The 14,507-nt window shown below is 42.0% G+C and overlaps 2 protein-coding genes, 1 long non-coding RNA gene, 3 other non-coding genes and 1 pseudogene across 9 annotated transcripts; 6 read left to right on the top strand and 1 right to left on the bottom strand.

The window, feature by feature from the left end:
* Window positions 1-74: 74 nt before the first annotated feature.
* Window positions 75-2,946, top strand: LOC108857336 (phosphoglucan phosphatase LSF1, chloroplastic). 2 transcript variants are annotated; one of them, XM_057011287.1, is made up of 11 exons: window positions 76-396; window positions 502-611; window positions 699-880; window positions 980-1,164; window positions 1,257-1,325; window positions 1,402-1,523; window positions 1,641-1,856; window positions 1,966-2,071; window positions 2,201-2,313; window positions 2,437-2,581; window positions 2,686-2,946. In XM_057011287.1, the coding sequence occupies exons 1-11, from the start codon at window positions 160-162 to the stop codon at window positions 2,803-2,805; spliced, it is 1,605 nt and encodes a 534-aa protein (XP_056867267.1). In that variant the 5' UTR covers window positions 76-159; the 3' UTR covers window positions 2,806-2,946. The 2 variants fall into 2 exon arrangements, with proteins under 2 accessions (XP_018486818.1, XP_056867267.1); XM_018631316.2 differs by having other exon boundaries at window positions 75-396; window positions 699-1,164.
* Window positions 2,947-3,511: 565 nt separating this feature from the next.
* LOC108860272 (uncharacterized) lies at window positions 3,512-5,113 on the top strand. Of its 3 annotated transcripts, none has more exons than XR_008946467.1 (6): window positions 3,512-3,584; window positions 3,958-4,124; window positions 4,187-4,407; window positions 4,487-4,594; window positions 4,695-4,757; window positions 4,880-5,113. It is a non-coding gene; the product is annotated as an uncharacterized LOC108860272 (long non-coding RNA). The 3 variants fall into 3 exon arrangements; XR_008946468.1 differs by having other exon boundaries at window positions 3,524-3,579; XR_008946469.1 differs by lacking the exon at window positions 4,695-4,757 and having other exon boundaries at window positions 3,514-3,584.
* Window positions 5,114-9,985: 4,872 nt separating this feature from the next.
* LOC130512862 (U-box domain-containing protein 4-like) lies at window positions 9,986-11,178 on the bottom strand. Its single transcript, XM_057011288.1, has one exon. It carries the CDS (start codon window positions 11,039-11,041, stop codon window positions 9,998-10,000), a length of 1,044 nt encoding a protein of 347 aa, XP_056867268.1. The 5' UTR covers window positions 11,042-11,178; the 3' UTR covers window positions 9,986-9,997.
* A 550-nt stretch (window positions 11,179-11,728) lies between these two features.
* On the top strand, window positions 11,729-12,488 carry LOC130495021 (V-type proton ATPase subunit G1-like; annotated as a pseudogene).
* A 464-nt stretch (window positions 12,489-12,952) lies between these two features.
* Window positions 12,953-13,023, top strand: LOC130495333 (small nucleolar RNA Z199). Its single transcript, XR_008934605.1, has one exon. It is a non-coding gene; the product is annotated as a small nucleolar RNA Z199 (small nucleolar RNA).
* An 89-nt stretch (window positions 13,024-13,112) lies between these two features.
* On the top strand, window positions 13,113-13,191 carry LOC130495421 (small nucleolar RNA SNORD18). The gene has a single exon (XR_008934690.1). It is a non-coding gene; the product is annotated as a small nucleolar RNA SNORD18 (small nucleolar RNA).
* A 60-nt stretch (window positions 13,192-13,251) lies between these two features.
* LOC130495340 (small nucleolar RNA R64/Z200 family) lies at window positions 13,252-13,348 on the top strand. The gene has a single exon (XR_008934612.1). It is a non-coding gene; the product is annotated as a small nucleolar RNA R64/Z200 family (small nucleolar RNA).
* Window positions 13,349-14,507: the final 1,159 nt, after the last annotated feature.

Below are 14,507 nucleotides of genomic sequence, written 5' to 3'. Positions count from 1 at the left end.
GAAAGGTGAAGAAAGAGGGACCCATGTCATGTGAATCCACGTGGATCACTAGTTCCTTACCCCCTCTACTCTCTCTCCTTCATCTGCCTGCCGCCTCGTTTTCTGCTCACTAGTTTCGAAGTTCACAAGCTCCGGTGTTCACATTCTCTCAGATCAACTATGGCGCTTCTTCAACGAACCGGAGCTATGGAACGATCTTCTCCGTCGCTTGTGATCGGATCCGGGAACGGGAGAGGAAAGGTCGGAGGGTTCAGTAGGAGAAGAAGGGTGGTTGCGATGTCGTCAACGCTGAAGATGAATTTGAATGAGTATATGGTGACGCTGGAGAAGCCCCTCGGGATTCGCTTCGCGTTGTCAGCAGATGGAAAGATGTTCGTCCACGCCATCAAAAAGGGGGTATGTATATGTAGGGGTAATTCAAATTTTTGAATTAAGGAGTCTCTTTCTTTATAGTTATAGATGTGCATTGTTCTAAAGAGTGAGATTCTGTGTGTGTATAAGAGTAATGCGGAGAAGGCGAGGATCATTATGGTTGGAGATACTCTTAAGAAGGCTACCGACTCTTCTTCTGATGCTTCTCTTGTCGAAATCAATGATATTGGTGACACCCAGTAAGAGCTTTACATCACTGACTGCTGTCTAGTACCAGTTTCTTGTTACTTATTCGAGTTTTCTTTTCTTTTTTTTTTTTGTTTCAGGAAGATGCTGGTAGAGAGAAGTGGATCCTTCAGCTTTGTTCTTGAAAGACCATTCTCCCCTTTTCCTATTCAGTACCTACTTCACTTGAGCGACCTTGACTTGCTCTTTAACAGAGGACGCGTCTCCTTTGTTACTTGGAACCCCAATCTTTTGTCTTCCAATCTCAGAGCATCATCCCAAGGCAGTAGTGCCAACTCTGGCTATGCTTCCTTCTCCTCCAAATTCTTTACTCCCCATGCTTGGAAACTTTTGACCAAACACAGCTGTTCCTTTCACTCAGGGACGACGCACAAGAACATTCTTTCTCCACCTATCAGCCCTATTGTCTGTGTCTTTTCAGAACAAGACCCTGGTGATGGGGAATGGGGTTATGGTAATTTCCCTTTAGAGGAATACATCAAAGCCCTTGACCGCTCCAAAGGAGAGCTGCATTATAACCATGCTCTTGGTATGCGTTACAGTAAGGTCTGTACATTTAGCTTACTAGTTCATATTCTTTCCCCTTTTTTGTTCAATCTCTCAGCAGCACCATTCTTCTCTTGTTGGCCCTTTTGCAGATTACAGAGCAGATATATGTTGGCTCATGTTTACAAACAGAAGATGATGTAGAAAACCTATCGGACGCAGTGAGTGCTTTCTAGTTGATGATTTCTATGGTATTGCAAACATTTGGTTTTGATTGGTCAAGCTTTTCTGCTTTAGGGAATTACTGCTATACTGAACTTCCAAGGTGGAACTGAAGCTCAAAATTGGGGAATTGATTCACAAAAAATCAACGATGCTTGCCAGAAATCTGAAATCTTAATGATCAACTATCCTATTAAGTATGCAGATTTCATATTCCATTGAGGATTCTCATGTGTTTTTTTTCTTTTCTTAGCGCTCTACTCTAGTCAGGTGTGAGCAAGAATGATAATAGTCTTCATCTTTTTTGGTGCCAGGGATGCAGATTCCTTTGATCTGAGGAAGAAACTACCTCTTTGCGTTGGGCTCTTACTACGATTACTTAAAAAGAACCATCGTGTCTTTGTAACTTGTACCACTGGTTTTGACCGCTCTTCAGCTTGTGTGATTGCTTATCTACACTGGATGACCGATACCTCTCTTCATGCTGCTTATAGTTTCGTTACAGGATTGCACGCTTGCAAACCTGACAGGTGTTTGCTCATCTCATCTCTTTCTTGATCATTCATTAACCCGCAGACTCATTAACTTTTCTTTGTGTTGATGTGAAGAATATTTAACTGATATTTATTTGTATCACAGACCTGCAATTGCTTGGGCAACGTGGGATCTAATTGCAATGGTGGACGATGGCAAACATGATGAACCTCCAACACACTCTGTGACCTTTGTGTGGAATGGACATGAGGTGACACACACTTTTATTATTTGTTGGTGCAATTCTTGCAGTAGCCTCAGCATGATCTGTAAGGTTTAACAGCAACTCGACTGGCCTCTATGTATGGTTTAAGTTGGACCTCGGTTTGCTCTGTCACAGGGGGAGGATGTATTGTTGGTTGGGGATTTCACTGGAAACTGGAAAGAACCGATAAAGGCAACGCACAAGGGTGGTCCACGTTTTGAAACAGAAGTTAGGCTTTCACAGGGAAAGTAAAGTCTAAGCTTCTTTTGATTTTATACCATTTGTGCATGTTCTCAAGAAACGTTCCATCGCATGTTGGTTGAGTTTTCGTTTTTATAACATTGGTGATTCACCGTTGATAAATGTGGCAGATACTACTACAAGTATATAATAAATGGGGATTGGAGGCATTCAACAACTTCGCCAACGGAAAGAGATGATCGAGGAAATACTAACAACATAATTGTGGTTGGAGATGTTGCTAACGTCAGGCCTACTATTCAACAACCAAGAAAGGTTACTAGTATTTACACTATGAACCCCTACTCGTGTTCTTGATACAAAGAAGAAAAACTTGTATAGATAATAATCTGAAGAAAGCTTCTTTTTTTCTATTGCAGGATGCAAATATAATAAAAGTGATAGAGAGAGTGCTGACAGAGAGCGAAAGGTTCAGGTTGGCAAAAGCAGCTCGTTGTATTGCGTTCTCAGTCTGTCCAATTAGACTCTGCCCTAAATAGTTATTTAAAAAAAAACATCTGTTTATTTATGGGTGCACAAACCAAATATTACTTCAACAATGAAGGAAAATACATACACATTGTAAAATGAGGTATTCCTTAAATTCGTGTGGATGCTATTTTTCAAAACAATCAGTATAAGTAGGCATGGATCCAGCAGAATGTAATTAAAGATAAATGCTTCTGAGGAATGAAAGAAATGCAAACTCACACTTAGCTTTTGCAGTGGTCTCTCTCTCTCCATCAAGTTATGGTCACTGTTTGGTCCTCTTCTCCACTATAATATTGGTCTTCTAGACCAAGGAAATGTGGCATTTCTCTATCTTCCAGCTTAGCATCTTTGAGGAATGAGAATTCTTGGACTCTGTCACCAGCTCGCTCTGATAAAAATGAAGCACGTTCTAGTCTCCATCTACCTACCTCCCTAGCCCGGATCTTCCTTCCAAAGTGGGAACTCTTGTGGTATGGAGATAGAAATAATACGTTTATTATTAGTCAAAGTCACTCAAGTCTATGAAAAAATCCTCGTTTCTTGGACTAAAGCAAAAAATTGGTTTCATTTCTATTTTTGTTTACTGTCTGTGTGTTGAATGAAAAATAAATAAATCATAAGAAATGAAAAGAACGGGCCATGAAATGAAAGTGTATAGGGTCCAGAAAAGGCCCAAAGGAGAAAGAGGCGGTGGTGGATGGTTGGGGGGGGGGTGTATAAATAAAACCTAAAAGGGACGTCGACATGCACAATCGTTTCCACTTGAGCGGCACTCGAAATAAGTAGGGTATGTACGTCTTCTTCTTCTTCTTCCGTTGAGGGAGAGAAAACTTAGCAACCCTAGACTAGTGAATCCTGATTTGATTCGCCGCTCTTGCTATCTCTCTGTCGTACGTGTTTTAAATACTATCGGAAACTCAGATCGGTTTGCTTTGTATCTATTTGGGATAGTTAAGCATGCATTTTTTTTTTTGGTGTAAAGTTAAGCATGCATTTAATTAGTAGAAAATGGTGTAACTTAGTGACCTCTCCACTTGTTTGCTATTTTAAGGGGAATTGTAATGCTGCTGCTTGTTAGTTTTTTTTCTTCTTTTTTTGTTTTTTTGCTTCTTATTGAGTAACTTATCTCATAGCTTTTTGGCCATGTTTTTATTTTGCAGAAAACTCTTTGCTTTGCGTTGATTTGATTGCTATGGCTCCTTCTCTTCCTCAGCCTTGGGAACTCCGTATGGACGCTAACGGCTACGACATCTATTGGAATCCTGAGACCAAAGTTGCTCAATATGAGCGACCTACTTACCCTCCACCACCTCGCAACTTTGCTCAAGTATCTCTAAGCTCCCATCCTCATATATATATGCTTGCTTGTTAATATTCGAACCTCGTCAGGTTGCTTGTACCATCGAGTTTGACCAGGAAAAGCTGGTGCGGGAGCCGTTCTCCGTTCTACACACGATAACAGGGTACTCTTCTATTTGCGTCAGGGTCTTGGCATTGCCACCAACAACGTTGCTGAGTATCGAGCTCTCATTCTTGGTCTCGAGTATGCTCTTGACAAAGGCTTTCGAAATGTTCGCATCAAGGGAGACTCGTTGCTTGTCTGTAATCAGGTCTCTCTCTGCTTCAAACCTTTTTTCTTTCTTATTTTTTTTTGTGTTCCAAGTATCTAACTGTATGTTTGACAAGCAGGTTCTAGATGAATGGAGAGTCAACCACCCGAAATTGGCGGAGCTTAATGAATATGCCAAGGATCTTATGAGCCGGTTTAACTCATGCCGTATTCAACACATTGGCAGGGTAAAGCCCTCCACTCTAACCCCTTCCTTCTCTGTAGTTGAATTATGATCTTAACAATCGCATTATTTTGCACTCCTGTTATTTTTTTTTTTTTGAAAAGTTATATAAGGTGACAATTAAATAATGGTTAATGCTCAAGCTAACCGTGCGGTCAATCTCGCAGGTGAGTTAATTATTAGTTTGTCATCTTAAAAAGGATATGAATTCCCATTTCTATTTTTAATAAATGGATCTTGACGAGGTTTTGTGTTTTCTTTTCTTGTAAATTCTCAATGCGGTATCCAGATGGTCAGATTCAATGCGAGTCTAGAGGGTGAAACGCAGGAAGAGACTGCAGGCGGCTTTAGAAGAAGGGAGTAATATGCATATTCCTTCCTGTTTTCTTGTTTTTGGGATCATGTCTTTTAGCATGTGCTATGTGTTAACATAAACATGAACGCGATGATCCTCTCTCTCTCTCTCTTTTGCTTTGTTCCACTTCCCAATAACATACGTCTCTGTCGTCTACTTGTTATTCTATTCAGTAGTTTTTCATATAATACTGTTTTATTCGTCTCCTTTGAAATAGTAATGTTTCCTTATAGACTAGTGCACATTATTTAAAATTGATATATAGTTACCAAGATGATATAGATTTCAGTGGGAAGTGAAACTGTTAAAACCAAAATGAAATTAATCGAGAGGAAAAATAAAGAGCCAAACGCAAGAAGATATTAGATTACAGAGGCAAAGCAAAGCTAACTTTATACATATTAATTAGAGCACAAAACTATTTACAGTTTCTTACCCTGTCTGATTGTTTGTCATCTGTGTAAGTATCTTTAGCATTAACAGTGTAAAGAAAAAAAACAAAAGGAAAGAAGAACGTGTTAGTTAGGATATGATAATATCCTAGAGTATATTCTTATGTATATCCTTGTGTAGTTACGATATCATTAGATATCGATAGACACGAACTCTTGTATAAATATACTTACGTGATCAATGAAACGATCATCGAATCATAAACACTTTCATGGTATCAGAAGCTTTCTCGATCCTAGTTTCCTGAAATCTCCTTCATCACCTCTTCTTCTTCTTCCTCTCCTCTAATCTTCTTCTCTCTCACATATCGCCATGGCTGAGCAAATTCTCAACACGACTGAGAAACCTCCTTTCAGCATCAGTCAGATTCGATCTTACATCCCGATCGTTCTCAATCTCGACAAGATGAACTACGATGTATGGAGAGAAATTTTCGAAACTCACTGCATCACGTTTGGAGTTCTCGATCACCTAGACGGCACCTCCACCTCCACACCAGAGACTGAGAAAACCTGGAAAGAACGAGACGGACTCGTTAAAATGTGGATCTACGGCACAATAACAGACGCACTCGTTGAAACAATTCTCACCCCAAAGAGCACGGCCCGTGATCTATGGACTTCTCTTGAGAATCTGTTTCGTGACAACAAGGAGAACAGAGCTCTTCAGCTGGAGAACGAGCTTCGCACAATCACAATCGGCGACTTATCCATCCAGGAGTATTGTCGCAAGCTCAAATCACTCTCCGATCTCCTTACTAATGTTGACTCACCGGTAACTGATCGCCAGCTCGTGTTCCATTGTCTCAATGGCCTCAACGACAAATTTGAAGGGATCCACAACGTCATTCGGCATCGATCCCCGTTCCCAACTTTCCACACGGCTCGATCAATGTTACTTGCAGAAGAAGAAAGGCTCAACCGACAAACTCGACCCGCCGTAACTCATAGCGACAACTCCTCATCTCCAAATGTTCTGTTGGCTGCGAATGAATCCTCTGACTCCACGACTCGACACTACAACAACAACAATAACAGAGGAAACAATTCCAACAACAACAATCGGAATTACAACAACAACAGTCGCGGGGGAGGTCGCGGAAAGAGAGGCAGAGGACGATACAACAATAGCTACAACAACTCTGCGCATCAGAGTTTTGCTTACCCTCCATGGAGCTTTCATCCACAACAACAGTGGCCCTTTCCGTATTACCATGGCGGTCCTCCTATGATGCCATACCCGACTGCATCAGCACCTCCGGTGGCTAAGCAAAGCAGCATCCTTGGACCGTATTCGCCTCAACCGCAGGCTCACGTTGCTCAAACTATCCCATCTACGGCTGCCACGCACACTCTGATTCCACAAGCTCTTGCGCAAGCCTTCAACACTATGAGCCTGCAGAATCCGGCGGACTCACCTTGGTATATGGACAGCGGAGCTACCAATCACATCACGGCCCAGCCAGGTATGCTCTCGTCTGTGCTTAATATGAGTATCATCCCTTCTGTCCGCGTCGGTGAGGGTTCTATTGCACCTGTTACTAATATGGGCAATGCTGTTTTAGCTTCTCCTTCTAAACAACTTCATCTCAAAAATGTGCTTGTCTGTCCTTCGTTCATTAAAAATCTCATTTCTGTCCGTCAATTTGTTACTCAAAATAAGTGTACTGTCGAATTTGACCCATTTGGTTTTACTGTTAAGGATCTTCTGAGCAGGACCAAACTTCTCCGATGTGATAGCTCTGGACCACTCTACTCGGTGACGCCTTCTCCTCCTCCGCGTTCTCCTCTTGCTCTTTCTGCGGACGGCTCTCTTTGGCATAGGCGCTTCGGTCATCCGGGTGGTTCCATCAATCGTGCTTTACATTCTTTGGGTTTTTCTAATAATAATGCGGATATGACAACTTTGTGTCATGCTTGCAAGTTGGGCAAACATGTTCGCCTTCCCTTTATTTCTTCTTCAACTATTGTTACTGAACCTTTTCAAATAATACACTCAGACATTTGGACTTCTCCCGTCTTGAGTAATTCTGGTTACAAATACTATCTTATTTTTCTGGATCATTTCTCTCATTTTGTTTGGGTTTATCCTTTGCACCGTAAAAGTGAAACATTTGCTAAATTTCTTCATTTTTCAGCTTATGTTCAAACACAGTTTCGGACTTCCATAAAATCTCTTCAGTGCGATAACGGTGGCGAATATACGAGTCGTGCTTTCCTTGATCACTTATCAGCCACCGGCACTACCATTCGTCTCTCTTGCCCACATACCTCCCAGCAAAATGGGCGCTCCGAACGAATGCTTCGTACAATAAATAACCTTGTTCGCACCTTACTCATTCAAGCGAACATGCCCATCGGTTATTGGGTCGAATCTCTTCTCACGGCAGTACACACCATCAACCTTCTTCCGTCTTCAGCTATTAACAATCTTACTCCCTTTTCTCGTCTTTTTAATCTTCCTACTACCTACTCTCATTTACGAGTATTTGGCTGCCTTTGTTTTCCTAACACTTTATCTACTTCTCCTCATAAGCTTGCTCCTCGCTCAATGGCGTGTGTGTTTCTAGGATATCCTTCTAACCATCGTGGTTATAGGTGTCTTAACATTGCCACTCGCAAGATCATTATCTCACGCCATGTGACCTTTGTTGAGGACGTCTTCCCTTTCTCGGTGTTACCTCAATCACCGAGTCTTCCCAACTCATCTCCTTCTCCTCCTCCTTTGCTACCACCACCAATCATTCCGCCTCCTTCTCTCACACCTATGGCTGGCGTTCCTCCGCTACCTACTACTACAAATGTTCATTCGATGGTCACTCGAAGTAAATCCGGTATCTCAAAACCCCGGGTTCCTCTTTGCCTTCATACAGACATTGTCTCTCCTCTTCCTTTTTCTCATGTGCAGGCTGCAAAAGATCCTCGTTGGAACGGTTCAATGAATGAGGAATATGATGCTCATATTAAACGCGGTACGTGGGCTCTTGTGCCTCGGCCCCCTAAGGGAACTAACATTCTTCGTTCTATGTGGCTATATCGCCATAAGTTTAATGCAGATGGGACGATTAACAGGCACAAGTCGCGACTGGTGGTCAACGGCAAATCACAAAAACCAGGCATTGACTGTGATGAAACCTTTAGCCCAGTCATCAAGCCCGCAACAATCCGCTCCGTTCTTCATCTAGCAGTAGCACGGGACTGGCCTCTTCGCCAACTTGATGTCAAGAATGCATTTTTACACGGTGACCTGGCGGAAACAGTCTACATGCATCAACCACCTGGCTATGTCGACAAGACCAACCCTACTCATGTTTGTTTACTAAAACGCTCTTTGTATGGACTTAAACAGGCACCGCGCACTTGGTATACTAAATTTGCAACTGCCGTCAAACAACTTGGTTTCCGTCAGAGCCGCACCGATTCATCCTTGTTCGTGTTCAACAATGGCAAGCAGTTGGTCTACATTCTACTCTACGTGGATGACATCATTCTCACAGGCTCCACTACGGCCCTTGTTGACGCCACCATCAAGGCTCTCTCTTCCGTGTTCGACATCTCTGACTTGGGACGGCTCCACCATTTTCTTGGTCTTGCGGTAACCTACAATGACACAGGCCTGTTTCTCAGCCAACACAATTATGTAGCAGATATTCTCCATCGTGCGTCCATGACAAACTGCAAGCCTTGTCTCACCCCCGTTGATACAAAGTCCAAGTTAGCTGCTGATGACGGACCGCGTGTCTCGGACCCTTCACTCTACCGTAGCTTGGCAGGCGCTCTTCAGTATCTCACTCTTACCCGTCCAGATATCTCGTATGCAGTTCAACAAGTGTGTCTGTTCATGCACGATCCACGGGAACCACATTTCAACGCACTGAAACGAGTTCTTCGCTACATTAAGGGCACAATCACGCATGGCCTTCAGATCACTAAATCATCCACTACTGATATGATCGCATACTCCGATGCTGATTGGGCAGGGTGTCCTGATTCGCGACGATCAACCTCTGGATACTGCGTGTTTCTTGGTGATAGTCTCATTTCCTGGTCATCCAAACGCCAAAACACAGTCTCCCGTTCCAGCGCAGAAGCAGAGTATCGTGGTGTAGCTAACGCAGTGGCTGAGACGACATGGCTTCGAAACCTGTTTGTTGATCTAGGGTGCCCTCTCTCGAAGGCAACGATCGTCTACTGCGATAACATTTCTGCGGTGTATATGTCGTCCAACCCTGTCAACCACCAAAGAACGAAGCATATTGAAATTGACATTCACTTTGTTCGGGAACGTGTTTCGTTGGGTCAGGTGCGCGTGCTTCACGTTCCTACACACTTGCAGTATGCCGACATATTCACGAAGGGTCTGCCTGCTTCATTGTTCACAGATTTTCGCTCCAGCCTGAGCGTTCGAGAACCTCCGCTCCGACTGCGGGGGAGTGTTAGTTAGGATATGATAATATCCTAGAGTATATTCTTATGTATATCCTTGTGTAGTTACGATATCATTAGATATCGATAGACACGAACTCTTGTATAAATATACTTACGTGATCAATGAAACGATCATCGAATCATAAACACTTTCAGAACGAAGGTTCTTGAATCATCTTCCACCGTTGTTACTAGTAGCAGATCTAGGCTGCCTTAAGAAGTCAATCAAAGCCTCCGCCTTGTGCTTTGCACGACTCGTTCCCGCCTGAGTAAGTGCCACAAGCGGAGGAATCGCTCCTTCCCTCGCCACCATGGTTCGATACACCACACTCTCCTCACAGAGCTGAAGCAGTATGGACACAGCTATCTCTTTCTGCCTCTGCGTTCCCGCCTCCACGATCTCCACCAGCACCGGAACTCCTCCTTCCTCGACGAGCGCCGGCTTAGATTCCGGCAGAGACATGAGCAGGCTCATCACGAAGGCCGATTTGTCGACCATGTTGGATCCGAAATCAGCCATCAATTCGACGAGAGGCTTCATGATTCCGGAGTGCACGGCTCTGAGTTTGTTCTCTTTAGCAGAGCAGAGGGAGTAGAGAGCCGTGGAGGCGTCCTTCTTGGCCCGGATTCCTCCTGTTTCTAGAAGGTTGACAAGGAGAGGAATCGCACCTGATCTTCCGATGGCGACTTTGTTATCCTCCACCTGCGATAGCCGGAGGAGAGCGCAGGCGGCGTTCTCCTTAGCCGTGGGAGTTCCCATCTTCAAGGCTCTAACGAGGGGCTTGATGGCGCCGGAGGAAGCAATCAGGTCTTTGTTGTCGTCGCAGAGGGAGAGATTCAAGATGGCAGTGACTCCGTACTCCTGGAGCTGGAGATCAGAAGAGGAGATGAGAGAGATGAGAGGCTTAACGGCTCCGGCTCTGGCGATTTTGATGCGATTCTCGGGTTTGTTCTTGGACAAGAGCCTGATCTCCATCGCAGCTTGCTTCTGCTCTTCGACGGAAGAGGAAGAATCGAGATGAGCGACGAGGTGACGGATGAGATCGTCGGAGGCGCAGGAGAGGAGGAGGCGGCGGCTCTCGGAGGAAGCGGAGGGGAATTCGCCGGATCTGTCGCTGTTACAGTCGCTGAAAGCAGAGGAGTGATCGTTGACACTCAAATTGCTGAAATTGCGACCCAAGTAGCTGAAACCGGCGCTACTATTATCCGACTCCATGGATGCAGGGAGAGAGATGAGAGATCCAAATCTGTGATTCGTATTGAAAGCAACAAAAACGTGGCTGGTTTACTTTTCTTTTACTCAGGGTTAGAGAGAGAGAGAGAGTGTGTGTCAGGAATATTTGTTTGGATGAATGAGCGAGAGACAGAAAGCGCAAAAAACACTAATTATACATTTTCATTTATTAATTAATATATTTGGGCCTTTTCTCTTATATACGTGGACTCAATCAGAATGTAAGCTTTTCTTTAAAATATGGCCCATTATAAATTGGCTATCATTTGAATATAAACGTGGCCCACTTACTACTCATGTTAGTAGTCGCAGAGTCGCAGTTAAATTTCAGCCTGAGGTCATATTGTTGACTACTTGTTAGTTGGATCTATTTTTTTCTTTTTCCTTTTCCACTTGTTGTCCGAGTTATGGATTGCTGCTAGATTTAACAAATGATCTGCTTTGAATTAACGGATCAAATTATGTTTCTCCCACTGAACACTCGAAAACCAACACTTTTTCATTTTGAATCAAGAATCGTCCTTTGTTAGTACTTGTCATTAAGATCTCCCACCACCAAACCAAATAGTGTGATCAGTTAGTTAGATCACTCACATCACCTCTTAATTAAGCTTGTGTCAAAAAAAATAATGTTATAGAAGTCTATGTTTGTGTTGGTCCACAAACTTCATGACCTTTTTTTATCCAAGGATAAAAGAGGGATGGAATCGAGCAGAGGAGGAGGAGGTCAAGGGGGGGGGGGGGGGGGTCCAGCAGTTGCTTGCTGCTGAACAGGAAGCTCAACACATTGTCAATTCTGCCAGGACCGGTAATTTCTCTCCTTTTTTTTATTCCTTCTTTGACATGCTTTCCATCTGGAATCTATACATATTCAAACTTTGTCTACTTCATATCTATCAATGATCTATCTAGACAGTGTGGAAGTTGTTGTAGTACTTGTTGAGGATTAATGCATAGTTGGCCAATTTTTCCTTGTTGGATTGGAGCTTTGATTATTTTATGTTTGTTATTTGTGATCTTGGTGTTGCAGCGAAGATGGCAAGGCTGAAGCAAGCCAAAGAAGAGGCTGAGAAAGAGATCAAGTGCGAATGTGAAGAGGCTGGAGCAAGAGACTGATGCCAAAATCGAACAGCTCAAAAAACGAAGCTTCCAGGATTTCCAATGATGTTGTCGAGATGCTCCTCAAACATGTCACCACTGTCAACAACTGAGTCTCGAGACTCCAGGATTTAAATTTATTTTTATTCTCTGCTTTTTTTTTTTTGCAATTGCTCTCTCAGTTCTACTCTCTTGTTGTTGTATTCATATCTTGTTGGTCGATGGGAGGCTTGAGATGTAAACATACACACGAAACAATAATGTTGAGTCTTTTGCATTTGTAGAAAAACAAATCTTTTCTGTGAATAAATCTCTTTAGAGATTATTAACATGTCTTGTTGCCCCTTACGGGGTAAAGTAACTTGTACTACCCTGATGAAGATGGATTCTGCAGTCTGGTTGAGCATGAAATGAGCTGCAAGTGGGAGGAGATGGTTCAAAGGACCCACACAAGAGCCAGGAAGATGATGCATTGAAGAGAATTATGGAGAAGCAGAAAGAGTTAGTCCAAGACACATTACATATTAGGCCAAAATTTCCAAAGGAACAACATGGACTCGGTTGCTCTGCCTGAAAGCCCATGCAGGTGTTATATATTAGGCTTTATGCAAAAGCCCATATTCGACCACTATTCGCTAGGGTTTCTCCTTGTCACCGCCGGTGGCACCTACTTTAAATATGAATCACCCATCTCTCTCCTCCATAGCTCAATTTTAGACTTCTCTCTCTCTCTTCATCTTCATTCTTTTTCTTTATTTAGAGTTTTGATTTCTGTTTGAGTGTACAATGAGAATAGATCAGATGATGAGTTGATAACTGCAACAATATGAACTTGATGATTCTTAGTATTTAAGTCTCTGATGATCAATATTTTACAATGTGATCTTCCTTCTTTTTTTTTTTTTTTTTTTTGACATGTGTGTGTTGGTTTCGATTTGAAGGATAAGAGAAAGAAGAGATATGATGAGCAACTAAATTGGTCCGTGTTTCTGATTAACCGTGACCGAAAACTTTCTTAACCAAACTCTGATCTCTCAACCATCTTCCTTCCTGTTAAACTATAATTTTTTGATTTATTTTTATATATAAATTGGTCTCTGCGGTGATGATTTTATGAAAATATTCACATGTCAGACTTCAGAGATTCTTGACGAATCAGTGAGAATGAATTCATAACGATCTGAGCATAGACTTAGTGTTTTGCAAAGGCCTCACGGAAAGCTTTCAAGCGTTCAAGTTGGAATTGGACAAGAACAAGTACGAGTTAATCACTTTAAGAATATGATAATTGCCGTACCCGTATCAGAAAGAATAAGAAAACAAACTTAATATTGCTGAATTGTATCATCTTGGAAGTCTAATACATAATTGTTTGAAGTACCGAGTTAATCACCTTTAAAAAACATGACAATTGCAATGATTGATAAAAGATCAGTGTTTTTTTTTTTGCCTTTTATGTTAAATTATAATGTGTCAACAAAGATCTACAACAATCTCCGAAGAGGATCAAGAGCCCGTTTGTTTGTCAATACCGCAGCGGCAAAACTAAAAATACCCTATGGACGGTTGTGGTAGTTTATGGATCCAAATGTTATCCTGTAAGCAGCCACTGTTATGATGGAATAATTAGCGGTTTCTTTTTAAATTGAGATTTCCAAAGACTTATTGACCAACAAGGCATCCACTTCCCTCTGTATAACCTTTTTAGCTGGCTTTAATTGTGGTTTCTACAAAACTCAAACTTCATTTAATTTGTTTGATATCAAGTATTCTTTCTTTTTGCGCAAATTGGAAAAAACGCAAAATATAATCAGATCCTTCAAAACACTATTAGGTTTCTTGCTTAACAAGCTTTGTGTGATTCATGATGATATCTTGTGTGATAAACAAGGTACTTTAATTAAACCTTACCTGAAAAAGTTGATGTTGAAGGCATCGGCCAAGGTGGGAGGCCTAGCTTATAATTAAGTCTAGTTAAACCAGCTTTTATACACTTGCTTATTAGAAATCTAAAAGAGCATTAATTAATTAAGAACCAAAACAAAATAAGACTTTAGTAAGTTTTCTGTAAATCTTCAGACTGAATATATCAGATTAGATCATATCTAACGAATCGGTTGTTAGCAGAATTTTAAAATAAACGAATTGTTAGCCTGAAAGCCTGATATGTCAGCTACTGTGTTTTGAGGGGAACCTTTTTAACTCTATGCAAAGATGGTTTAGAATAAGAAAAAGCTCGAAAGCAACCAAAAAGCTAAACTACATTTTCCTCTTCTGCATATCCTGGAATCCTTGGATTTTATTCTTCCACAGTTTTTATTTTTTAATTTTCTTTTCTTGACCAAAAATC

This window comes from Raphanus sativus, chromosome 5 (genome assembly GCF_000801105.2).
Source record: "Raphanus sativus cultivar WK10039 chromosome 5, ASM80110v3, whole genome shotgun sequence".
Lineage (NCBI taxonomy): Eukaryota > Viridiplantae > Streptophyta > Magnoliopsida > Brassicales > Brassicaceae > Raphanus > Raphanus sativus.
This window is presented reverse-complemented; position numbering and strand designations above follow the sequence as displayed.

What these genes read in the sequence shown, in the direction of transcription:
- LOC130512862 (XM_057011288.1), bottom strand. Translation starts at nt 11,041, where the DNA reads ATGGAGTCGGATAATAGTAGCGCCGGTTTCAGCTACTTGGGTCGCAAT.
- LOC108857336 (XM_018631316.2), top strand. Translation starts at nt 160, where the DNA reads ATGGCGCTTCTTCAACGAACCGGAGCTATGGAACGATCTTCTCCGTCG. An exon ending in TTGTGTGGAATGGACATGAG is followed by an intron (nt 2,072 to 2,200) that starts GTGACACACACT and finishes GCTCTGTCACAG; the next exon opens with GGGGAGGATGTATTGTTGGT. An exon ending in GTTAGGCTTTCACAGGGAAA is followed by an intron (nt 2,314 to 2,436) that starts GTAAAGTCTAAG and finishes TAAATGTGGCAG; the next exon opens with ATACTACTACAAGTATATAA.